A 25,699-nucleotide genomic window follows, 5' to 3' on the forward strand; every position below is an offset into this window, starting at 1 on the left:
ATGTGAAAAGTAAAGGATCTGCATAAATGTATTAAACTATTGGTGTGACTCTACTGTATGTTGTTTTATCTTGGACAGTCCCTATCATATCTAATTTGTATATAAAATTCAGAGAAATTTGGGGATAAAAAAGGTTTCTGAAAAAGTTTCATTGTATTTTGTGAATTACATGGGAAATTGCAGAAAGAAAAGAAATTATCTCATATATCAGAAAGTCTGAATGTGACCTTCTAAAACTAGACTCTCTACCTATCTCTGTATTGATTTCCTGAATGAATTTCGTAAAAGCAATGATTCAATTGATTAATACTCAGGAATAAGTTATAAAGAGTGCTGATTCCTGCAACGTCAAGGTAATTCAATAATATTTTGTCTTTGTGAAGGCTAAGCGCACAAAAAAAGGTAAATAAAATATTTCCAACATTTAGGACACAAAACCAATCACTTTATTATTATTATTATTATTATTATTATTATGCATATTTTTGTGCCTCAATTTTTCATTTGTAAAATGAAAATAACATTATCAGCTAGAGTAAACCAGTGGTTGTGAAACTAAACAAAAGGTTTTGTGAATCAATGAGAAAGCTTTTAAGAAAGTCTATGAGAAAACATTTCTAAAGCATTTCTATATGTTTTTAAGTGTAACATTTGTATTGTATGGCAAAAAAGGTCTATGAAGAAAATTTAAAAAACAATTTTGCAACAGTGAGTGAAGAACAAAGAGCTTCTGTGCCTTAGCCATTAGAGTGTAACATCACAATTTCTCCATGGGTATATTTTCCTTGTATCTTGAACAAAGAACCCGTGGCTCAAAGTGCCTGTGCTGCACAGGCAGGGCATGAGAAGCTCTAGCTAAGCCATCCCAAGCCTTGGTGCTTAGGGAACTCCTGTAGGACATGAGATGGAGGGATGGCCATCTGCTAGCTAAATACAGACCCTACAGAGTGGGCTAAAGTGAAGCCAGTTGGTCTTTGGAGAGCAGGTTGCTGTGTTAGAGGGACACAGTCTCTGCCCGTTTTTTCCTTTAAGTCACAGTGGCTGCTATGTTCTGTGCATAAATCCTTGCTGTAAATTGTCAAGCACTACAAGCCCTGTGAAACCACACACCTCTGTGGATACAGGCAGAATTCAGGTGTCTGTCTGTGTTGTTCCTGGAACTGCAAAAGAATTAAGGCCAAACTTTGGTACCTAGGTTCCCAAGAGACATGTCTTCAGGTACTTGCAAATACTTTTGGCAATTTTTAGACTCATCAGGGAGTCAGGCTGAAGGCAGAATTTGTTAGCCCTTATGTCTCTGCCAAAGGTGTGTGACATTGTGCTCCCTCTTGTGTACTTAGTCTCCACTTCCATTTGTGTTGCACTGTTTCCCTCATCTCAGACCTCTCAGTGTCTGCTACGTAAAACCAGTAGTGTTTTTTTTCTGAACTTTTAAGAAGTACTAAAAGCTTCTGAAAACGTGAGCTTGTGATGTGGAGTATGAGGCAGCACGTGCTCTAAATGGCACTCCTGACTTCACATGCGATCAAGTGTGTAACCAAATTGGACCCTTGGGAGTAGATCTGCAAAGAGAACTTTTTAGCAGTGTGCTGATGGTAATTAAACAACCCACCTGTCAAATACCATAAGGAAAAACAGGAAATTATTTAACTATTTGGGGAAGAGTGTTACTTCTTGTTTAACTTCCGTGACTAAATGGAAAAAACCTTTAATTTTCACAGTTTGTCAAAAATATTCTGCAAACTGAATGATTTCTCCAGTAGATTACAGCTGAACCTAATCAAAATCATGCTCTATGTACACCAACCTTCCAGTTCCCTTTCTTCTCAGAATCCTAATAATGATCACACATAGATGGGAACCATTGCAGAGCAAAAAGGGAAATATACTTTGAATTAAGCATTCTGAGAACTGAATATGTTTACAGACCCTTTTTTAATGTAACTGATTGCACAGGAACAGAGGCAGTCTCCCTGGCAAGCAAACAAATATTTTCCATTTCACAAATTAAAGCTAATAGCTTACACTCCACTCTGTCCACTCTAGTTCTCCAGGATTTTAATTTAGGATATGTTCCACTGTGGTTCACTGCTGCTACTTATTTGCATTACAGACTGTCAGTTCAGACATTCCCTTTTATTTAGAAGGCATTAGCTACACTACTAGTTTAGAGCCTAATTTAAAGTTATTGCTGGAGATGTTGGAAAAAAATCTCAGTCCCTGCTACTATTGTTCAAGTTCAAGTACTGTATGTCCACAGAACTATTCTGTTTAATTAAATTTTTGTTTTCAAATTTGTGTTGATCTCTTGAGGTTCAAGCAGCCCAAACCCTCTTGACATTTAAATATTCTATATATTTTCGAGTGCCTATTAAAATAAATGTAGACCTTTGTATTACAACATCTCATTTTGTAAAAGTTGTGTCAAGTTATGTCAAGATTCTCTTAGTTTAAAATAGATTTGTTGTTTCAATGCAAGTATTTATGCTATTTCTCATGTTAAAGCAGAGAAGGTTTCCTAATTAGAAAAAAGTTTGAAATCTACCTCTGTGGTACAGGGCTATGGTCAAGAGGCCAAAACAGTTCAAAGACAAAATCCCTCCACCTCTCTTAATAATGTTTGTTACATTTTTGTTTGCAATAGGAGTTTTTGAAGTGTTACCTACCTACCCACCACTCCTGCGTATTGTAACAGTGCCCTTCCTAAAGATACCTTGTCAAGGCCTCTTTTTTTCTCAGGTCCTCCTCTGTCCACTGGATATAGTACAGTATTTTGGACATTAATGGCATATCACCCACTGTTAGAATTCCATCATATAAATCTCTCCATTGTTTCTCCTTAGGCATGATCAACAGAAAAACAATTGTTCATCTAAGCTTTTTTTCTTGTGTACTTCAGAAATAGAAGCCAAAAAGGAGAGGGGATTTTCAGTCTCCACTTTTAATGCCTGTGAAATTCACCATATACACTGCAATACCCATGAACTTGCTTAATTCCAACTTATTTTCTTGTTTTGCTGCATTTCAGTAATAGAAAAGGACATGACTACTTTCTTCCTATGTCAGTGATAATGTTCCTTCTCTGTTCTAGGCAGTGGCTTAAATCTGAAGACATTCAAAGGATATCACTTCTTTTCTATAATAAGACTCTGGAAAAGGAGGTAGGTTATTTTCAATAAATTCAATAAGTCAGGCCTTTTTCATTGTTTTATGGCCCTGTGGACCTTCAGTTTATTTCCATGCACAGACACAGCTTCAGCAAGAAGACTGAGGAGTTGCCTCTTTCTGCTTTCTCATGAGCATAGGGCAGCTGATGGCTGAATAGCTATGCTGTCCTGGGGGGAAGTAAGAGGTAGATGGGGCCACAACTGGCTGTATGAATTGGTGAATTTGATGAGAAGGGGCTAGAGGAAGTATTGCCATGTGCTCACACTGTCCAGGAAGTATCCTCTGTGTCCCATGTGGTGGTTGAACACATACTTAATAATTTTTTGATATCTTTCAGTTGAAAGGATCTAAAATGATTTTCAGATTGTTTCACAGCTCAGCAGAATAGTTGTTATGTCCAGCTGAAAAAGGCATGTTGCTGGGCAATGCATTAGGGTGGAAAAGGTTTCAAGGCTCCTTGAGCCTGTTTTGAAGACTTCCTAAGAGAGAAGCAAGACCTGGTGTGGTCTCATCCTTAGTATTTGGGATTCACTGACTAGATCAAAGCCATGCCTGGCAGCACATGAGATTTTAATGTGGGTGTTACTAACAAATGAATTGTTAAAGAGAACTTGAGAGAAAAATGTCATATGTGTACTTTGGACAATGACTTGGGAGAAAGTTTGGGGGCTAAGTTATTTGGTTGAGTCAATGCTCCCAGTAGAAGTCTAATATTTTGAGGTAGAATGCTGTGGAACAGCAAAGAGCTAATTGTTATTCTTGGATCCAGGTTTTTTAATATCTTTTTTTGCTGCCTTTTAATGACTCACCAGTCCAGTCTTGGCTTTAAAGAACTTAGTAAGAAGTCTGCTTTTGATTTAAACAGAAGCCTTTCTAACCCTGTGGGACCTGTAAGTAAAAAAAGATAATAAAGCAAAATAATTGTTTAACCTAAGGAGTGAGTTGCCTGCCCTCATTAGGAAATGCCTGGACAAGTGTGAAACAGTGAAACAAATTTAAAAGTAGATTGGTATTCTGTGAAATTTTAATAGCAGCTCAAGGTTCAAAATTGTTGAACGGGACCACTACAAACATATTCAACAGGTGGAAGAGCAGAATTTGCTGCAAAGGTATCCATCAAGCAAAGACATATTTGTGCCTTGTAATTCTGTTAGATAAGAGATAAGAATTGCTTTTAATTTGTCATGCAATTCAAAAGTGGAAAAAGCTGTTGTGTTGCCAAAGTGAGTTTCTACATATTCATGTAAAGTTTGGTTCTCTGGTTTCGTAGGCAGAACTTGGCATTAAGTACAGAGACACAGCTGTGTGCTTGCTGTTTGAAGGCACAGCTCATGCACTTTCCATTTTCTGAAGTTTGCATCTCCAGCACTTTGAGAAAATAATCTTTGCTATTTTTTTTTTTAGTAATTAAATCTTGAACTTTTATCCTTTGGGAAAAAAAAAACACATCCAAAAACATAGGATAGGGTAAGAAACTTTAATTGCTACTTAGATCACTTCCCTTTGAGTACTTAATTGGTTTCAACCTAGATATATCTATCTCAAATAGCGCAGCAACTCTGATAAATATTTCATTGCTTAATTTTCATGTCTGTGGACAGACTAATTAGAGATAAATAGATTTTTCTCATGACAAAACAGATCAAATTGACTCTCTCCTAAGACTATCAAGTGTTTAGTAGTAACAGTGGACATATGAGGCCTTTTAACAAAGACATGAAATATTTTAATTGAAGTAATAATATAGGTTCAGTAAATATCAGTGTGGTTGGCTGTGCTCTGGAGCACAGCCTACACTTTGCTATATTTTGTGCTCAGAAGTTTCCTGTCTAAATTAATATTGCATTTCTTATAACTGTTTTAGCCCATTCAGTTTTTATCAACAATTGAAAATCAGTTTGAGTAATTAATCATAAAGAATTTTGGAATATGTGAAGAATGCTTGCCCATTCCTAGAAATATTTTAACATATGCCTTTTTTTGGGGGGGGGAGGGGAATTTTTTTGTTAATTAAAATTTTTATGATGAGTTTAGGATAGTCTGTTAAGTGGAGAAACAAGGCAAAACCATTTGACATGGCTGTTCTTCAGCAAGCAAAAGTATTGATACTATGTGTGATAATCCGTAGCGCTATGTGAGTGGATGTGAAGTCACTGAAGAACAGGAAATTTACTGTTGCTAAAAACTGCCTATGTATATGTGCATCTTTAGGCTGAAAATACACTTGGGTGCTATTTCATCTGCTTTGGCAATTCTGTTTGTAACATTTGCTTTTATTTTCTTCTAGTATCGAGCAACTACACTGCCTGCATTCAAGTATTATGTGACTTGTGCCTGTCTCATATTCTTCTGCATTTTTGTTGTACAGATTCTGGTATTGCCAAAGTAAGTGATATTTAGTGTGTACTTGTTTCTATGCATACTTGCTCATTAGTGTAAAAAAAAAAAAAGGAATATAAGTAAAAACATTTGGAATTGTTAGTTTACAGATGCCAATTCCTGGAAATTAAATTGAACAGAAAAGACTGGGGATTTCAGCCGATTTTCAAAGTTAGGCTTGTTTCTAATTTCAAACACTGTCGATACTGTTATACCAACCATTAGTAAAAATTCCTCATTCCTTCTAGTTTTTTATCTTTGCATTTAAAAATAAGTGTGATAGTTGGATGGACTTTTGAGTGAGACAAAATGAATTGCAGGGTTGCAACTGTGATAAATAAATGTATTTAACATTTCACTATGATAATACTGCTATACTAAGCATGAAAACAGAGCATTAATAATTATATTTTTATATTTATAAAATTAATTTTAGAATATTAAAATCCATTTCTGGAATAAATATTTTTATCAGACTTTGTATATTATGAGATGATTTATATTTGTGCTTATTCTAGAGAGGCTGAAAGCTGGAAGACAATTCCAATATAGGATGTTTTATTAGACTTGTTAAAATTAAATTTTGCGGTTGATTGTTTACACAGTGGAAAGTTGGTATTTGTTTTATAGCAATTGTTTTTAAAGCCAACATTTCATATTCCCTGTCATATAGTAATTCTTAACTCATAGTCGTTTCTCCTGTAGAGTACTTTCAGGGTTATTATTTACAAGCACAGTTGAGTGATTGGTCTTGTTCTGTAGTATTTACTCACATTTTAATTCAAAGCCAGAAGGAACTGTTAGAACATTATATATTGACTTTCTATGCTGCAGACTTATAACATGTATAAAGTTTTATGGATTTCTATTCAGATGTTACAGCAGCAGTTTCCCAGCAAATTTCTAAAATGGAGGCACAAACCAAGGGACATTCTTCCAAGAATTCAGCAGTGTCCTGCACATGGTTGAGTGTGACTTTGGGCATTATTAAAAATAGGAAATTAAGACATGTGGCAAACGTCATTTTACAAGCTCATACTGTATTTTGATAAGTAAAGGAATTAATTCAGGGAAATTCATGTTTTGCCAAATCCCAAAAGCCAAAGATGGCTCTAACTCCTCCCGGCCAGCAGTACGATTTTTGAATCTGTTTTTTGATTTTGATTTCAGTCATGAAAATTAATCTAGATTTATCATCTGTCTTAGATGTAGTCAGATATTAATTTTCCTCCATCCTTATTATGTTGCTTAAGCCAATTGTTTAGCTCATTAAAATATATCAAAATTCAGTGAACTCTAGGGAGCTGCATTCAGCTAAGGAAAATGTCCTCCAACTTGCTGATATTTCTAAAATCAGAGCAAAAGCCACTGATAAATGCTTTGTCATTTTCATTACCAAAATGTTAGGTGTCTTACGATCCTTTTATAGGACTGCATATTAAATTGTAAAAGCAAAAGTGTAAAATCAGGTATTACCAACATGAATGGTATTCAGCTTCAGGTGGTCTGTGGATTATTTTAATAGATGAAAAAATGGAAGACAGAAGGCAAGTTAGTATTTAGGCACCTGGATCTTTTCTGGAAAACTGGGAGCATTGCAAGTCAAAACAACAACAAAAGCTGAAAAATCACCAGTGTATGTAGTCATCACAAGTGCAACTTAAACATACTCCGATGCTGTTATGTTATTTTCTACTAAAATTCTACCTATCCTTTTTGTTTTCTTCCAAAAGTTCTACAGGATTTTTAAATGGTGGTCTAATGAAGACAGGGAGATGAACTAAATCTGTCACTGGGTTTTATCGATTCACTATTCCATTAATCTGGTTTTGCAGTAGTGCAATATCATTGATTTCTGTGCAGGCACTCAGCCTTCTACTTAAAAGTATATTTGGAGATACTTGATGATGGATAATATCCAGCAAGTTGCAAGTCCTAAGTAATATCTTCAAGATCGCAAGAAATTTTTTTCAAGGCTGAAATAATTTATCAGTTTTAGTTTTCTTGGGATCAGTAAAGTGATGTGGTATTTTAATAATAAGCTTTACACAAAGTGGTAATTATAAATTTAATCAAGAAGACAATATCGTGGGGTGTATTGTATGATGAGGAGTAGATCTTCATGGGCATTAAAATGAAAGCAAATCTTTATCATTACACTTACTTGGAATAGGCTGCAGTGGCTCTCTAGAATTATCGGTTTACTAAGTGAGAGAAGTATCTATTAATTCACAGCAACCCTACACTCTTTATTTAAGCAAACAGAATTGGTACTAACATGGAATTGGTAGTGTTGGTTTTTTGAAGTGTAGACTGGTGAATTGATTAAAGTATATTTCTATTGAACACGAGATGCATCTTGTAGTATTCAAGTAACGGATTGTATTTAGGCTACATTTAAGATTCTTCCTAAATCTTCACTCTTTGAGGCTTGTTGTATTCAAGAAACTGTGTCCTTTTGTCTTGAGTCATGCCGAACTAACAGTCATGGTTAGGAGGGCTTCACGTAATATTTTTGATTAGGCACAACTGAATTTCTTCATAGGAAAAGTAGTACTTACACAGTTTGTCCGAAAGCAGGCACATAAGATATAAGATGGTATAAGTGAAAGGCAACCATCATTACTAGCTATTTTTCTGCTGCACTAAAACGAACAAACACCAAGAATTCAAGTGGAATTATAAAACTGAACTGATATTGTTTTAACATTGAAACTGCCATACAGTCTCTGTAGCCATTGAATCTATTGATGGCTTAGTAAAAGTATCAATTCCTTTAAGAAATAGATAGCTACTGTTAGATACAAAAAAAAGTCTGAATTCGATATTGGCTTGTATAATTGTCAGTGGTAGTGGCTTCATTGTGATTTTATCACCTCAAAAGAATTTGCTGTCCTATTGTTCAGAACATGGATAACAATTATCTACAAGCTAAGGAAATTCTCTGCATTAAAGGACATGTGCCAAAAGTCAAATATTTTTCTAAAAGTTATGAAACTGTAGAAAAAAAACCCCACATTCATTTCTGCATTTTTCAGTATCTTTATCCTCGTCAATAAATTTCTGTTTTTCAGTTAAATAGTTACCAATGAGATATATTTAAATATCATTTTTTTCCACTGATAAAAATGAATTGTTCAGATATTTCCTAAGGGAATCAGAAAAATGCAAGTTTAGCTAAGATCATAAATTACTTAGACATGGAACTACCTGAAGTTTGAGAAGTTCTCATATTGTTTCCTCAATTTTAAGCTGTCCCTTTGTAGGTTATGGTCAAGGGTTGTCCTGTTAGTGTTTCTGGTGGGGGATTGTAGCAGAGAGCAGAATGAGGTCATTCCTTGCAGCATAGAAGAGGCAGGTAAAATCTTCCCTGGCTCATGCAATTTCAGGTGCTCCTCTGACTAAATATTTTGGATGGATTTGTTAATGCAATGCATTTGATAACTCTAGGCAACAAAAGCAAGGTTAGTTTACTGTAAAGACCTGTACTGGTTTTGTAATGTTTCAGTGACAAAAAATAAATAATATTATGGCTTTCCTATGGTCAATGCTGCAAATGAGGCTTGTTTATGGTGACACTTAATTTTAATTATTTTGCTTCCCTTCGTAGCATTTTCAGCCCACTTCTTTCGTTCTTGGAGCAGCATGAAACTATTTTGTCTTAGCTTAAGTGAAACAGAAGTCTTGCTGTTCCCAGAAAAGAATCAGGTGTGGGGAGCAAAAATACTACAGGGGTTTTTTTGTCTGTTTTCACCACTCAAATCTGGATTCTAAGATACCCCTTTTTATTACCCTCAGTCTTTTACTCTTTGTCCTGTTAACCTTGCTGTGTAATTCTTGTGCTCCCTCAATAACATCATTGATTATGTGAAACAGCTACAAAGACCTTTTGTTCTTGCCTGTTGCCCGGGAGATTAAGTACTCTTTGCATAAGCTCACTTTATGCCATGTTAATTTTATTTCCCTTGCTCTCCAGTTTCTCTCATAAACATCTTCATTTCTTCTTCTAAAAGGATGCACTCCAAACTTGACTGATAAGGCTATTCTTGTGTTGAGTCATTTTTTAAGGTGCACAGGCCCCTCTTTCGTTTTCTTTGTATAAGAAAAAGAACAGTTATATTTTGAAATGTAGGGAAGGCTCCTTGAATGTTAATGAAGGACACATATGATTTGAAGTGTTTATGCATATGTAAAAAAATAAACTTGTTTCTTTTCTAATTGGCTTTGATTTTAGTCTCCTAGTTTTGGGTTTTGTTTTTTTTCTTTTGTCTCTTTTGTTGCTTATGAGATTTTCAATTCCTAAGAGCAGAGACTAGTTTTAATACTCTGATGTACAGCTTACTGTCTCAATCTCATGAGAAAATCTTGCAGAACATGTATTCATAAGCAATAATGATCTTCAAATGAGTTTTTAAAAAATATTATTTCATGATGAATATATGTTATGAATTGCCAGTTGTTTTTTTTTCAGCAGCTGTGCACATCAGCCCAAAATCTGATGATTAATACTTAATATACAACAAGTTCTCTGAATGATTGGCAGGGAAACTCATCATTTACTTTCCAAAATGCTTTTAATGGCATCAGATTGGTTGGTGATGTTAATGCTTTTTTGTTCTTTCCTGAAAATATTTTATATAGCACTGTTGTTAAACAGATCAAAATGTTTCTTAATATTTCTGGCATATAATATCTGATAAAGTAAGATGTTTGCTGAGGCTCAAAGGAGTTGAGAAATATTTTTTAATTCTGTAACAGTGTCAAATCTGGGGTTAAACCTGAAAGCAGGTACTCAGGTTAGGGACTTCATGACTGCATCTAGCTCCCATGCTTAAACAACTCAGCTGACCCAGAGCTTCTGGTCTTCTCTTAGCATTCATTAAACATAATGAGGTTCCACTGCATCTTTCCCTAGGCAGCTGTGCTGAGAAGCTCTCACATGGTGCCTGATGGAGTAATTATGCTCTACTATGGTATTCCTATAGAGAGATTTTCACTTTTGCAGAATGAATGAATGAAGGAAGGAAGGAAGGAATGAAGGAAGGAATGAACAGATTGTTACTAAATCCCTGTTTGCTGTGTATCCAGGGTTGCTACTTTGGCTAGATCTTCCTATTAATAACACACAAGAAAAGGATGAGCAGTAACACTGAGTGAGGGTGATCAGCATCACAGATATCACAGCTTCCGCTGTGAGACACTGAAAATGGACATCACTGACCCGTGTGATTCTCTGCCTTTTAGGGGTGAATGTACTACACCAGCAAGTTTATTTTGTATGTCTGTTAGGCTCTTATATTACTATGAAATCAACAACAAAATAGTAAAGCAATGAGGATCTTCTTTAATACAGGCTTCCTAAAGTTAAAACAGAACAAAGCTTTGCTTCTGTTAATGTACTCTGTCTTTATATGTGTGGAAATTATTAGTTTCTCATGGTAATAACTTTGCAAGTCAGAGGTAATTTTATTCAAGAATTCCTGACTTGAAAAAATTGCCGGGGAAATGCCTGTCATTCGGGTGAGTGTTGGAATTGGTTTTCCGTGGAATTGATGTTTGGAAGTTGCATCTTGCATGTAGTAATTTTTCATATCATCAGTATTATAGACAAAGAAATGTCATCTTTCAGATGTGCAACAAAGAAATTAATACCTGTTTTCCTTTTCTTCTAGAACATCTATTCTTGGAATTTCATTTGGGGCTGCATTTCTCTTGCTTTCCTTCATTTTGTTTATCTGTTTTGCTGGACAGCTTTTGGTAAGTATTCAAGGAAATCGAATCCATTAGTTGATGGCTTCATTGAAATAACATATTCTGATTTTGCCAAGTCACTCTGCCTTTGCAGAGTACCAGTTAAAGGAAAAAGGATTTGCATGCTCAGGCTTCTGTGGACATTGTTTTGTCCATGTTGGGGTTTTTTTTGTGAAATGTCCTGATTTATATGAAAAGCAAAAAAGGCCAATGCAGTGGTTGTATTGACACCAATATTCTGTTTCTCATATGAAGCTGGATCATCTGAGAGGTTTGCATTATTGTTTGATAGATTGCCTTTTCAAAATTTTTCGCTACTGTGCTTACAGGAGGTGACTCATCTTATGAGTGCTTTAATTTGCAGGACTGTGTATTTGTTTAAGTATTGTATAAAACCATTTTTCTGAGTTTAAAGAATATTTCTCCATAACAATTTTGTTTGAAATATAAAAATGTTTTATTAAATTTCCAGTATTGTCACTGAGTGGTCCAGGTATTATTATAATACCTATTCGTGTGTGTAATATTATGCTGAATTTGAGAATTTAATTCAGTATTTGGGCAAACCTTTCAGCCTTTCAGAATGTCCCCTTTCTGTTCTCAGATAGATCCAACATAGAACTCCATCTATAATAAGGATAAAGAGTTTCTGGATTTGTATATAAGTGAATGCAATCTGAATGTGGCATCCCCACTTCTCCTTCTCTGTCTTTCTATAAGCTAACACAGAGAAAACGGAAAGATCTTTTATAAAAAAGCACATGGGAAAGACAATTACTTCAGTATGCACTAAAACAGTATGACAAGGTAATTAAGATAGAAACAGAGGAAGTAGGTTTTTATAATTTCTCTCTGTTCTCTTGTGAGGCTTGTAATTAACCAGGACATGTTTTTAAGAAAATATAATGAATGTACATTTCAGTTACCTTTCTAATAAGTTAGGGATGCTGCCACTGCCCTGAAAGTAATCTGAAATAGAATACAATAATATTCTTAAATATTTTTAATCATTGGCATGAGGTCTTAGAGGTATTGCTCTTACTTAACGGCAAAAATTAGTTCTCATGTAATGTTGTACTTGGTTGCTATTTTTATTGACAGTAAATAGCGAGTAAAATGATCAAGTCAGAGTACTACTCTTGAATTAGCAAATTAAAAGAAAAATCCTTCAAAGAAAAGCCAGCCTTTTTCTGTCGGAAAAAGAGGTACTAATGAAATGGTATCAAGAAGTGCTGGCACATGCTTTCTCCTGGGACTTTTATTTGTGGTGTTACTTAAGAGGAATACGGATACATTTTTCTGCATTTAAAGGGATGGCTAAGCAATATCCCAAGTCAGAGTTGTAGAGTTGTGCCACTTGAATAATATCTAACACCTATTTTCAATGCCTTTTTGCCCATGTCACATAAGTACTGTAAATACTGTGAATAGAAATGGAGACCTGTCATTGCATTTCTGATGACTTGCCTGTGTCGTGTTCTAACCTAAATAACTTGAAGAGGAGTTATTTATGTCCGTGTCTTTGTGAGTTCAGCTGCTCTAATACGGAAACTATGCTGCTAAGAAGATTTCAGAAAGTTATGACCATAGTTGATGCAATGCTGTCTTTCCTTCATGTGCATGGATGTAGTTTTTAAGCTGACAGGTGAGAAGCAGCTAACCAAAGAAGCAGTAGGTTTTCCTTTCCCTTTTTCTCTCCCTAAGATTTCTTCCTTTGTGTCAAAATCCAAGTATTGTTTTGCAGCTTTAACCACAGTGACACCCTATGTTATGTTTTGGTAGGATATTTATTGCACTATCTGACCCATCACTGTAAATGTTTTCTTTTTAGAAGAAAAATTCTAAAATTTCAAAGAAACTAATACTGATATCTGAGTTTTCACACAACACTGACACTGTTAACAGAAATCAGGCTTTATCATCCTAAGGCTGAATTGGTTTGGGTTTGTTTGGAGTTTTTTCACACCTCTTTTTTTAAAGAGGTACATTTTGGATTCCCTTATAGAAGGCATGTAGTCAATGTGGATTTGCTTGTGTGTACATGCGCTTGCACACAATTACAGAGTTTAAAATCACCAAATATCTCTCTTCTAAAAATGCACCAAAAAAACCCAAGAATTTTTTGTCTGTCTCACCCTGACAGATGAAATGTGGCGAGTTAGCTACGGGCCAGACACTCACCCAGCTGCTCACTCACTCTGCCTCATTCAGAAGGATGGGGTAGGAAAACAGGATGAGAAAGCTTAAGATAAGTCTTAAGATAGGGCAGGGATATCACTGACCAATTACTTTCATGGAAAATCCAGACTGAACTTGGGGATAATTGATTTATTTTATTGCCAATTAGAATAGATTTGTGTAGTAAGAAACAAAAACACATTAAAGCCACACCATTACTCTTCCCTATCCCAAATTTACCTTCACTCCTCTACTTCAGAGTCCTCTACCTCCCATCAAGCAGTACAAGTAGGGGTGGAGAGTGGTTGGTGCATAGACATTTCTCTCTGCTGCTCTTTCCTTTCACAGTTCCACACTGCTCAATTTTAAGGACTCCACAGGCTGATTCACTCAGGAACATCACCTACTTCATCAGAGGTCTTCCATGGGCTGCAGTGCAGTCATCTGCTACAGCATGGAGTGCCTGCTCCTGCAACTTTGGGGTTCCCTCTTCTGTTTCTCTCTTTGTGTTCCCTCCTCCTCCTCTCTCTGCCCAACATTTTGGACTCTTTCTTGCCTAGTGTTGCCAAGGTGCCTAGCCAGGGTTGCCACCAACCTGAGCACCAGAACCCGGTACATAAACTTGCAGTAGCAGTCAAATATTTACAGGACTGTTACAAGATTTGCAGAGTGAGATCTGAAATGGGAGTAAAGATGGCAAAATCTAAGTTCAGCTTAGGACACCTGGCTATCATTGTGTTATATGTGCTTGTCTTAGTACTTTTGGCACTTTGCACTCTCAGTCTTCACCTATTACAAATGGCTGTACCCACCATGGAGTAACTCCCGCAAAAACCAACACTGAACAGATTTCTCTGCATGGTTTTCATTTCATTGGCAAAACAAAAAACCTCGATCCAGACTGTAATGCTAAAATTACTAGTTCTTATGGAATTTAATTGCAATATTGGAAGAAGAGATTTATGCTCACTGTTTCACTCTGAGTTTATTAATTGACTCTGGTGTTCAGCAGCACTGCAGTGTGGCCCAGCTCAGTCTGGGGTGAAGTGATAATTCAGCCATTAGAGAAGAATAGGAATTTTTCCATCAAAGATGCAGCACCATAGTAGCACAAATAAGGAGGTTACAAACTTCCAGAGTCTGTCTTTGTGGCATCCCTGCTCGTCTTGGGCAAACAGGCTGAGGGCAGGGAGAGCTGACAGTTCTCACAGAAACATTCATTTGCCCATAGGATTAAACCTTGCTCAGTCCTAGCTAAAATGGCACACATATACCCTGAAACTTGAAAGGAATTTATATCTTCTATGTTCTAATTACTTTTTTGTGCCTGATCAATTTTTTTTTTGTTTGGTTGGTTGTTTTTTGGTGGGTTTTTGTTGTTTTGGTCTGGTTTTTTTTGTTGTGTTTTTTTGTTTTGTTTTGTTTTGTTTTGTTTTGTTTTGTTTTGTTTTGTTTTGTTTTTGTTTTTGTTTTGTTTTTGTTTTGTTTTGTTTTGTTCTTGGGTAGTCACCGTATTCAAAGATATTCATAGTCTTAAATATTGTGAGTATTTTTGGTCATAAAGATCCTTTTTGTCTTATACTTTCATATTTTAAATGTACGCCCTTCTTTTTAATTGATTTTGAATATTTTCTTTGAATTTTCCTTGAGAAACTTTTTTCCCAGATAGAGGGATAGAGAACAGTGATTGTCCTTTAGCTCATGTATTTTCTGTGTCTCTTCTCTTTATCTTTTTGAAGTACAGATGAGTTCACAGAATGCATGTGAAATGCCTCAGACCTAGTGTTAGATGTGTTTTACCTCCTGCTGTGAATCCAAGGAAGCAGACATCTGGTACCTAAATGATACATTGGAAAATGTAATGCATTCAGTAGGGAAAAAAACCACACTAAGCATTTAAAGAAAAGTCCAAAGGAGTATTAATCTCAAGCATATGTTCTTTATGCATTGATGCAAATACTGTCTCAAAAATCTATTTGCATTGCCTGGGATATACATGCACTTAATTGATGGGAAATTCTCTTTGTGCAAGTAACTTTCCATTAATATGAAGTGGTTTTTTTGTTGCATATGTTTATGCCTTGCAAACCTGCTTGAGTACTTAAGGTAATAGAGAAGACAGAAGTAAAGTCATCTCATCTGAACATGTTTGTAGTCTCTCTTAAATACCCAATTGAGTCATGGAATTAGGAGAGCACAATGCCAATGAAACAAACAGCAGAAATAACTGGCTTCACGCTTGAGAAAGATGTTCTGATTTGAGGTTACTGAAGTCTCTGACAAAGGGCAGCCAATGCATGAGGCCTACCCCTTCTAGAGGAGAGCACATTATTTACACCACACCACTGTATAAAGAGTGATTCACAATCTTTACCTTTTTTTGCAAGGGTTTGTATTTTACTCTAAAGCAGTTGGCATTGGTACTTAGGTACAGTCAGAATGACTGTGTACTTGTAAGATATTTAAAAGCTCTGTAAGGAAAGGAATATCCACCGGCACTACTTGGAAATTATTTTCAGTCTGGAATTTTATCTTTTGTATGAGTGTCTTTTAATGCAGATACAGATTAAAGATCTAGGCCCTTTAGTTTCTTCCATACTAAAGCTTTGCCTGTAAATGAAGATTAAAACAGGGATTTTTAGGCAAGGAGAACCTAAAGAGGCACTTTGGCACCTACAACAGGGTCCATCAAAGAGGCTCATCAATGCTAAAAGTCATTCCAATGAATGTCTAACAGAGGCACTACAACAGCAAATCAATCACCACCTAGACTAGTACCATGTATACTAGTGGTATTCTAGTACCATGTTCAGACTTCAAGAATTGTTATAATTGTACTGATTTCAGTAACAAAAATCCTTCTCCTTACTCAGTTCCTTGAGTTACATGTTTATGACATTAGTTACATGATTAATGATAGATGAAGAATTTCCTAACTCAATGAAAATCACATTCTTTATGTCTACATTACCAAAAATTCTCTTTCAACAACTTTTTTAATCCAACAATGCTGTCGTTTAGTGTCTTTGCCCATGATGAGATTGGAAGTTAATTTCAAATGAAGATATACCCAAGTGTGCTTCCTACTGTGCAAGCAGTTTTTCCTACAGTTATTAAAAAAGCAGGAAAGCAGAGAGCATCCAGATTGTTTTCAATGGTCTGTACATGTATTACCTGAGATCTGATACCCATGATGTGCTAGTATCAGAATATGGGCACAGATCATAGCTCCTGTTGTGTGAGACAGTTTTTGGAGGGTAGATTCTCACTTGGAGATTGAGACTTGGCTAATGTAGAACGTAACATTCAGAAATCCTTCCTCTAGTTCAACACCCTGAGCGCTGTCCTTAAAATGTTATTCAGGTTTGATTTTTCTCAAAACTAGTGGCTCTTTAAATAGTTTCTGAGAAAAAGAAAAACCTTGGTGGGTGGGACTGAGAACATTTTAACTTAAAATGGCATGTAATACAGTGATGGTACATTTTAGTGAGGAAAGCAGCACAGGAAGTGCCAGGACTGAACTCTGACTGCCTAAGGGCATATTTGTGCAGATCACTGACATGTTCTTTCCTTTCAGTGACACACATGAAGTGAACAAAGTGGCCATTTTAACATGACCGCTTGTAAAGGATTATTAACACTGCAAAGTGTGGTGATATTGAAAATGTGATGCTGACTTTAGTTGTTGCTGTTTTTTCTTTATTCAGGATTCTAGATTTTGTCCAGTCAGTTGCATGAAGTAGGAATGGAGTAGACTTTTCACCTGGATGCATTTTGTATGATTCAAAATTCCTGGCTTATATTTACAGGTGCCACTGTGGAATTCAAAAGCTTGGTCTTACAGTACTCATTTTAGAAGTACATTGGTCCTTTTTGTTCACATTAGGAACATTAATAAGTGTGCAAAATAAAAGCTTTTGTCAGTATAGCAAAATCCCTCTTCTCCAAGCTTAGGTCAGTGTAATTGCTGTCAGCAAGTTCTTTGGGTTTGAACTTTGGTGTCTTCTTCAACTCTGAGTGAAAGCCAGCATGTAAAAAAATCTGAATTTTGTTTTTCTTGATTGCATTCTTTGAAGCATCAGTATTGGTAAAATATCGATTTGTATTTGATTGCAAAATGAAAAGAACAACAATAGAACTGTAGAAAATGTGACTCACTGGCTTTCTGTAAATAAGAAGTTTTTAGTGAAGGTGTTCCAACCTCAACTAGCATGTGAAGGAGAAGTGTGACAGCTCTTGAAACACTGTCTTTCATCTACAACATAGCTGTCACAATTAATTCTCGCACCAGTTCCTTGATCCCACTCAAAAAGACAGTATTCAACTTATTAAATGCTGAAGTAGGTTTTTGTGTGTGGAAAGACAACACAGGATACATTTTAATGTTCTGAATATCCAAAATAAGTTATTGCTCATTATCATGCTGTGCTGTCATATCAGATTTAACATGTTCAGATGAAAAGGTAATACATTAGTCACCTCTCATACTACAAATACCTATTATTTCTAGTCAGCAAATGATAAACACTGAACCATATTCTGCAAGCTTCACTTAGAATAAACACTGTGATACTTTCTAATGCTACTGAGATCTGATGTCTTATCCTACTTTCATGCTTTCAAGAGCTGATTCTTTCTTTAATCTTCTTTAATCTCATTCTCCATTTTAATCAGAAAACTGCAAAGGAGACATAACATTTACAACAAAAAATGTATTATGACGAAATCAGCAAAATAAATCTGCATAACTCTGCTTTTAAGAGTTGTTTTAATGATTACCCCACCCCTTCAGTTCTGCTTCCAAGGATTCCCCTGATTTTCAGCTGTACTGAATGTCTGCAGTTTTACTACATATGGACTGGATCTGGACTGCTCAAAAGTGAAATGAAGTTCAGCAAATGTGTTATTCACACAGAGAATTATTGTTTAACAGTGTATTCTTTCATGTTTTCCAAGGAATATCTACTTAATGGCTTAAAGATTTTTAGGGTTTTATCACAAGTTTTCCTTTCAGGACCCTCACTGACTTAACAAATAAGATGGGAAGGGCGGATGTACCAAATTTACAGGGGTCTTTCCCCTCCAGAACTCAGAGCTGTGCATTAAACAGCCTGGTAAGAAATACCTCACTCTGTCATGCTTCTGATTGACAAGTGGAAGTAACTATCTAGAACTTCATTTTAAAAGTTGCACTCTTAACATCACTCAAATTGTTCTTCAGTTAGAGCCAGCAGCACCTTGTAATTTTAGCAAGAGCAGTGGAAATAAAAGAATTTCTTTACTGATTAATCTCATTTGCTGAATGATAGATTGTTTCCTGAAATTTATGTTGTTCTCTGAACCTTTTCTAAGTGATAAAGTTGTGCTTTTTTTTTTCCCTTTTTTTAATCTTCCCTTAATGGTAGCAGGAAAACATATTTTAAACAAATGTGTCCAATAAGTTCCTTCTTGCTAAAATATATTAGCGAGGTCAGGTGATATTGTTCAAAAGTCTTGTAAGCAAAGAAAAATTGGAGTTATTGCAAGGAAGTCTAGTACAGAAGTTACATAAGTCTGTACCTGTTTTCCAGGTACTTTGAAAACAAAGGGAGTTCTCAGCAATACGTGCTGTTCTCAGCATGGACATTGCTAAGTAGTCTCAGCAATTCTATATTGTACATTTTTTTCAATTATTATTTTCACATATGAAGAAAGTTCAAATTTAACAACTGGAAGCATTGATGCTTAAGTAGAAAAGTTTGAAAAGTCACCATCCTTTGATGCTGACATTCTTGTATTTAGATACTGGGATTCAGCAGAGATTTTTCTGTGTGAAAGTTAATTTTATCCTTAGAATTAAGATAATGCAAATTGTTCATATGAGCAGAGAAATCTCAATTTACACTGTGTAGCAGTACTAAAACAAGAAAGCACCTTTTTTGCAACATTGTTTTGCATTTTTTACTGAGCTATGGTTTTTAAAGTTTTGAAATTGAAAGTAGGGGCTACTACAGCTTGTTGGATCCAAGCACTTTCTGGAGCTGGGAAGTGCTCCTTCCTAACCCACTGAAACAAAATTTGATGGAATTTAAAACCCAGGGAGGGAATCCTTCTGTTCCCCTCCCACTGAAGTCCAAGGTGCAACCTGTCGTGAGGTTGACCATGTATTCCCAATAAGAAAATGGGCATGTACCATACACAGAGGAAATCACACAGATCCACGGACAGAACAGCTCTCTTACAGCACCCACATAACAATAAGCAGCACTCACATAAGTATGATCAACACTGATGGTCTAGTCCTTTCTTTCTGTAGGATCAGGACTGATGGACTGTACACTTCCTGACTGTCATCATCCGCAGGCACACTTTCACTCGGGGTCTGGCATGTGGAATTTTAGTCAATACAATATCCATACCCAGACTCTGACCCCTTTACCAAGTAGCTCAAGCCTTGCTACTTTCCAAATGTAGATCTCCTACTTGCCAACCAGTTCTGTTTGAATTTTCTTTATGGTTACACACACAGTCCCCCACACACCCTGTGGGTCTCCTCAGGGACTGGTCTTAGACAATTCAGCTACTGACACCCAGCCCTCAGCTGCCTCAGCTCTGTGATCTCTCTCCAGTGCCTGGCACCCATCCCATGCCCCTTGCCAGCTAGTCCAGCATGAAGTTTGCTACCACTCACACACATGCAGGCTCCGAATAAGGACTGCACTTACACAGAAGATGGTTACAGATAGAATTTAGTAACAATATGCAATAGACTCATTTAGAAAAGTGCTCACCTGCATCCATTTCCTTTCATCCCCGCTCATCACCTTCTACCTGTATTTGTACATCACTGATCCATGCTTATGCCTTCCTTTCCTCTCCTATGTCCTGTCTCCTAAACGCCATGTAAATTTTCCACATACCCACAATGCCCTTAAGGTATACCATAGTATTTTATACAATTCCAAGTTTATTTCTGCCTACTAGCAAAAGTAGCTGTCCTCTGTCAGCCTGCTACCCTTTTATCAGGAATTACCCTTTGTCTGCAGGGCATCCTGGAAAGGAAGATTTTTCATTGAAGTTTTTGGTAGGTTTCTCATCAGAAATCATGACTGCAGCAATCTCTTTCAGTCGTCTTAGAAGCAGCAAATTCAGTGGCTTCTGTTGATGATGTTACTCATCAACTGTCATTGCCCTTTTGATCATTTTGTTTGATTTGGTTAGCTTCTTATCAGGTAACATAAACCCTGTAAAATTAATAATTAATTAAATCTGGTTTAGACCAGATAATTCATTTCTGTCATTAGCTTATTTTCTTGGAATTTCTAATCCTAAAGACTTTCCTTGAACAGTATAGTTCCCTGTTATATTATTCAGAAAGAACACAATGTACAGCTTTACATATATATAAAATTTTCTTAGCTATTTTGTATTCCTAGTACTTTCTCAGTGTACTTGTCTAGTTTTTTTGTTTCTAATGCAACTTAAACTTATCCAGCTGCTTTTAAACTTCCAATGAAATCACAGAACAATGTAGTTTAAGTTGTAGTAAAACTCCAGATGAACTATAATAAAGGTAAAGAGTAATTAGGGCACAAACGCATGACTGTTTTAATTTGCCATAAATCCATGCTCCCTGACTCATTGGGTTTTAGGCAGGCTAAACAGGTAACTGAATGATTCATTTTCACACAGATCCATTCCCTGCATCCATCGGAACATTTCCCTTCTGTAGCAACAGCAGCAATCAATGCTTTGTGCTTTTTACTATATTGAAGTGGGAGGGATGACAAAACTTTTGCAAAATCTATGTGTGGATTCAAAGTATCTTGAAATTTTCTGTGTACTTAGGGCTGAAGAACAAGGTTGGAGAGTTCAAAAAGTCTTTCGAGCAGGAAATTTTTGTTCGAAAATGCAGGCCCTTTGAGTTTATGCTTTTGGATGGGTTTTTAATAAGGGAGAGGAGTAATGTGTATATAAAAGCCGCCTTTTTTTCCCTTTTCTTTGTCCATCCTTAAGATTCCAGTGATTGTTTTGACCTTCCTGGAACCGAATTCAGAATCTGTCCAATTCAGTGTCAAAACTCCCTGTTCATAAAAGGAAACAATATGTAGAAAAAGCTCTTCGTGTACAGTGGGTTTGTACAAATAATGTATAATTAGGAGAAAAATACTTATGTGCGGTATGATAAAGACCTTCATGCAAAATGCATCCTAAGTGTTCAGTAGTGGTGTAATTTAGCATGATGTGCCACAGCTAATGAACCTGAAAAAATATGTTTTACATGCTGTAAATTAAGTCCTATATTTGGTAGCTTTTGGTGCTTGAGGTCTCATTTTTGAGTCTTCATGAGCTTGTATCTCTGCTGATGGCTGGGGCAAGGGTGAAAACAACATGCAAAGCCATCTCGAATAATAGAAAGTAGATAGAGAAAAGACGTTGAAAAAACCAACTTTTTTTGTGGGATTGTCATGTTCCTTAAATTTTTTTTTGCCTTTTTTACAGAGGTTTCCATATAACTGGCATTTGGAAAGGGCACGAGATGCTTCTAGGAAACCTTATCTCCTCATTGCTAAAGTTTTGGAAAAATTAATGTTTATTGGATGTGTCACAAATCGTTGTTTATTCTCTGTGAGCTTCTTGTGCCTCTAGGCACTATGCACATATGAATGGAGACTTTGCAGTGTCTTCTTAGAAGCAGATTAAATGAGTCAGGGTTTTTTATTGTTAATTTTTGCCACTATATAAGAAAATTTTTCTATTCACTAAATACTTTTTGTGTCAAATTTTATGTTCAGTTCTCTATGAAATGCTTATTTGCCTTCTAGATACTTTTAAGGAAGGTTGATTTGCTTTGCTGAATTATTTTCTATTTAAAATTAATTATTGAACAAGACTCAAAAAGAAAATGAAAGAAGAGCCTAGAAACTCTCCTGTTTTGTGGGCTGCCAGGGATACATCTAGCCTTTATTCTGTGTCAAAGACTTTGCAGTCATTATTTACATTTTGAACTTTCCAGAGGCTACTAAACATGACTCTTTCAATTCAGTCCAGGCAGGTCATTTTCAAGGGTTTTGCTGATGTTGAAGGTAATGATGCGGCTGTCAACTCTTTATTTTGCTATTATTAGTAATATGTATTGAATGTTTAGTAAGGTGCTTGCAAACCATAATTATTTAATAGAAGTGATATTATGGCAGATATTATAAATGAATCTTACTTTATTTTCATGTTTAATCATTATCTGTAATTCTCGTGAGACTGTAAGAGTTAAATAGTTCTGTACAATGTCGTAAGATTAATGCTGTCCTCAGTCTTGAGATATATTAATTCTACCCTTGTTTATACTAATTAAATATACTAAAGATCTTTTTTTTTTTTTTCTCTTTTCCAAACTGATTGCACTTAGCAATGTAGCAAGAAAGCATCAGCTTCGTTGTTGTGGATCCTGAAATCATCTGGAATAATTGCAAACCGTCCTTGGCCAAGGATCACTCTTACATTGACAACCACTGCTATAATATTAACCATGGCTGTATTCAACATGGTAAGGGAAAAAGGAATCATTTTTCCTTATGTTTTGTCCATTTAAGATTTGCTGTTGTTATTTTTGAGTATTTGTTTAGATGTTAAGTTTATGGCCTGTGGCTATGCCAGGAACCTATGTGGTTACAATTGCCAGAGACAGAAATATAAAGCAGAGGATAAGAAAACAAACTGTGTAATCGAGGCCTCTGCAAACAGGATGCTCAACAACAGCTCAGACCCTGGCTAAATTTGTTAAAGACAAATATTATTTATAATGAACAGAAAACAATTTAATCCCAGCTTTGAATTGCACAAGTCCCTTAGTCACTTATGCATTGCTTGAAAAAGCAGCATTGCTGAAAGAATGAAGTGTCTCCTCATGGGATTTGTGGGAGACTTTGTGTGAAACAAACTAAGCTTTATTCAGTTTTGTGATGCTCCTCTGCTGACCCCAAAATGATCATAATGTATACATTATTGATTTCATATTCTTGTCTTTTTTTTAAAATAAGAAAAAAATTCAAAGTTATGTCAAAACCCCGAAAGTACTGACCTACAAACTGGTTAGGGCTTTCATCTACTTAAGTGATTTCAACCTGAGCTTTTCTCTCCTAACAGGGAAAATCCATGTAATTTTATTATTCTTTTGAAACTATAGCAATTATAGAGTAAATATGTCATTAGTTTGCCTAAAGCATGAATCTTAATGATCTCATTTAGTCTGAAGGGTCTGTTGTCTAATGGGATGAGCAGTACATGGGATCAAAATGTCCCGTTGGCTAAGGCAGATCCTGTTCATAAACCTGCAAAAGGGTTCCAGTTCAATTCTGAATCTGCAAAGTGGGATTACGTTTATTTAGGCAATGTTTTCATCACAACATCAATGCATAGATATTATTCACGTTTCAAGTGAGTGAGATTCACATTGCACTGCTTTTGAAATTGCAGCACTAATGCTTCCTTGAGTTGCTGGTACTTTTGTTATTTAGTATTCATAAAGGACTTAGAGATTGATAATACCTACACTGTTTTATTTTGTTTTCCCACATTTCAGGGGACCCTTAGTCAATCATTTGTTTCACTAAGTACTAAAATTGTCCAAATGATGTAATGTGGGCTTTTAAATGTAAACACTTGAAATTTCTGGTAGAGTGTTCTCTCCATTTTCACTGTTAAATTTTTCTAGTCTTGTTAATGTTGGTTTTCTGTTCTTTCTCTTTCCTGCTTTTTTTGAAGGTGAGGAGAGAACCAGAAAACCTATTCCATTTCCAAAATCTTAAATTCACCAAAGTGAATTTAGTGTGTAAGGCTGGAAGAGGAGAAACTCAAAGAAGCAGTGGCTGAAAATGAGAATATAAACTGACTTTTCATCAGTGAAAGCAGTTAGCAATGGAAACAATTATTCTAAAAGCTGTTGATTCACTATTAGCTGAAGACTCTATGCCTGTTTGAATTATAACCTTTGGCCATGCAAAAGTTTTACAATAGCATAAAATCAGAGATTTAGTAACTTGTAAATTGATGATCAGGCTAGATTTTCTCTTATTTTGAACTCTGTAAATATATCGGAAGAAAAGAAAGAACCTACCTGGGTTTAAAGTATACTTTGAGTTAGACTTCATGCATATGGTTATTTATGAAGTTAAAAAATGTAAAAGGAGATATGGTCAGCAACTGTTTTTTGATTAGACTGTAGTTCTACTAGTGTGTACAGCCCACTTCAAATCTGGTCTTCAAACAGTAAAAAACATTTTAGCCAAAAAAAAAAAAGGAGTTGTTCAGTACATAATTTTAAGAAAAAGGTTCTCATTTTATTGGCTCGTGTGCAATTTTATGAGGACTGAATGTTATAGTAAAACCTAATAGGCTGTTTTTTAAAGTCTTAGTACCTTATCAGCAATGCTACAGTGTTACAAATAATCATGTTCCATGATATTCATGAGGTGATAATTTTAAGTACGATTCCCACCTTGAAACTAAACCTTAATAGTTTGACTAGCAAAAATGACTTTAAATGTGATTGTGAAATTTGCATTAGCAAACTGTGGGAGAGACTCTGAAGTATCATTATTATATCTCCAAGAAACATGTACTTAATAGCAGAATCTGTTAACTGCTTTTACTTTCATGAACCATTTCAGTAGAAAAAGGCAAAATGTAGCCATTAGGATTTAATGGAGCTAAAAAGTGTCTAACCATGCCACACCTAATAAGTCATCATTAAGACAAAAATATCAAAAAAAACTCAGCCTTCATGGTCAAACGAGACTGGAGAAGAGTGGGGGTGCAATTTTATTTGAAATTAGCTGTTTCAGCAGACATCTAAATCCCTTGTTCAGGTTTGAGACATATGCAGTCCTGATCAGCAAAGGGAAATTAAAAATCAGCTAATGTCACATAAGTATCAAATAGTTCTGGGCTGAAGGGAGAGGGTAAGCATTAGATCTGGTGCTATATCGACAGTAGGACATCTGTCAATGGCTGAGGAAAGCTTTTTTTGTCAAGCTGACCTGCTTTAAACTGATCAGGAGAAAGTATCCTGCATGGAGAAATCCAGGTGGCCCAGAGAGATAGTAGGACTGCCTGATTATGAAGGGTTAATACTTGAAAATTGAATGAATGACTGCATGCAGTACATCAAATGATTGTGCCTCACCATCCTCTGGGATTTATTTCATCTCAAGGAATGGGGCATGATAAAAGAGTCCTGCAACAGCTC

The 25,699-nt window shown here is 35.8% G+C and overlaps 1 protein-coding gene across 2 annotated transcripts in view; it reads left to right on the top strand.

Moving 5' to 3' along the window:
- The window catches only part of ADCY2 (adenylate cyclase 2), a 207,527-nt gene that overhangs the window by 149,033 nt on the left and 32,795 nt on the right, over positions 1-25,699 (top strand). For both annotated transcript variants that reach the window (XM_066185951.1, XM_066185962.1), the window contains exons 13-16: positions 3,092-3,161; positions 5,456-5,553; positions 11,220-11,304; positions 22,862-22,999. In XM_066185951.1, the coding sequence (XP_066042048.1) occupies positions 3,092-3,161; positions 5,456-5,553; positions 11,220-11,304; positions 22,862-22,999 (391 nt within the window). The remainder of the gene's footprint in view (positions 1-3,091; positions 3,162-5,455; positions 5,554-11,219; positions 11,305-22,861; positions 23,000-25,699) is intronic.

The sequence above is a fragment of the Chamaea fasciata genome, unplaced genomic scaffold (assembly GCF_029207755.1).
Source record: "Chamaea fasciata isolate MVZ Bird 193981 ecotype frontalis unplaced genomic scaffold, bChaFas1.0.hap1 SCAF_1, whole genome shotgun sequence".
NCBI lineage: Eukaryota > Metazoa > Chordata > Aves > Passeriformes > Sylviidae > Chamaea > Chamaea fasciata.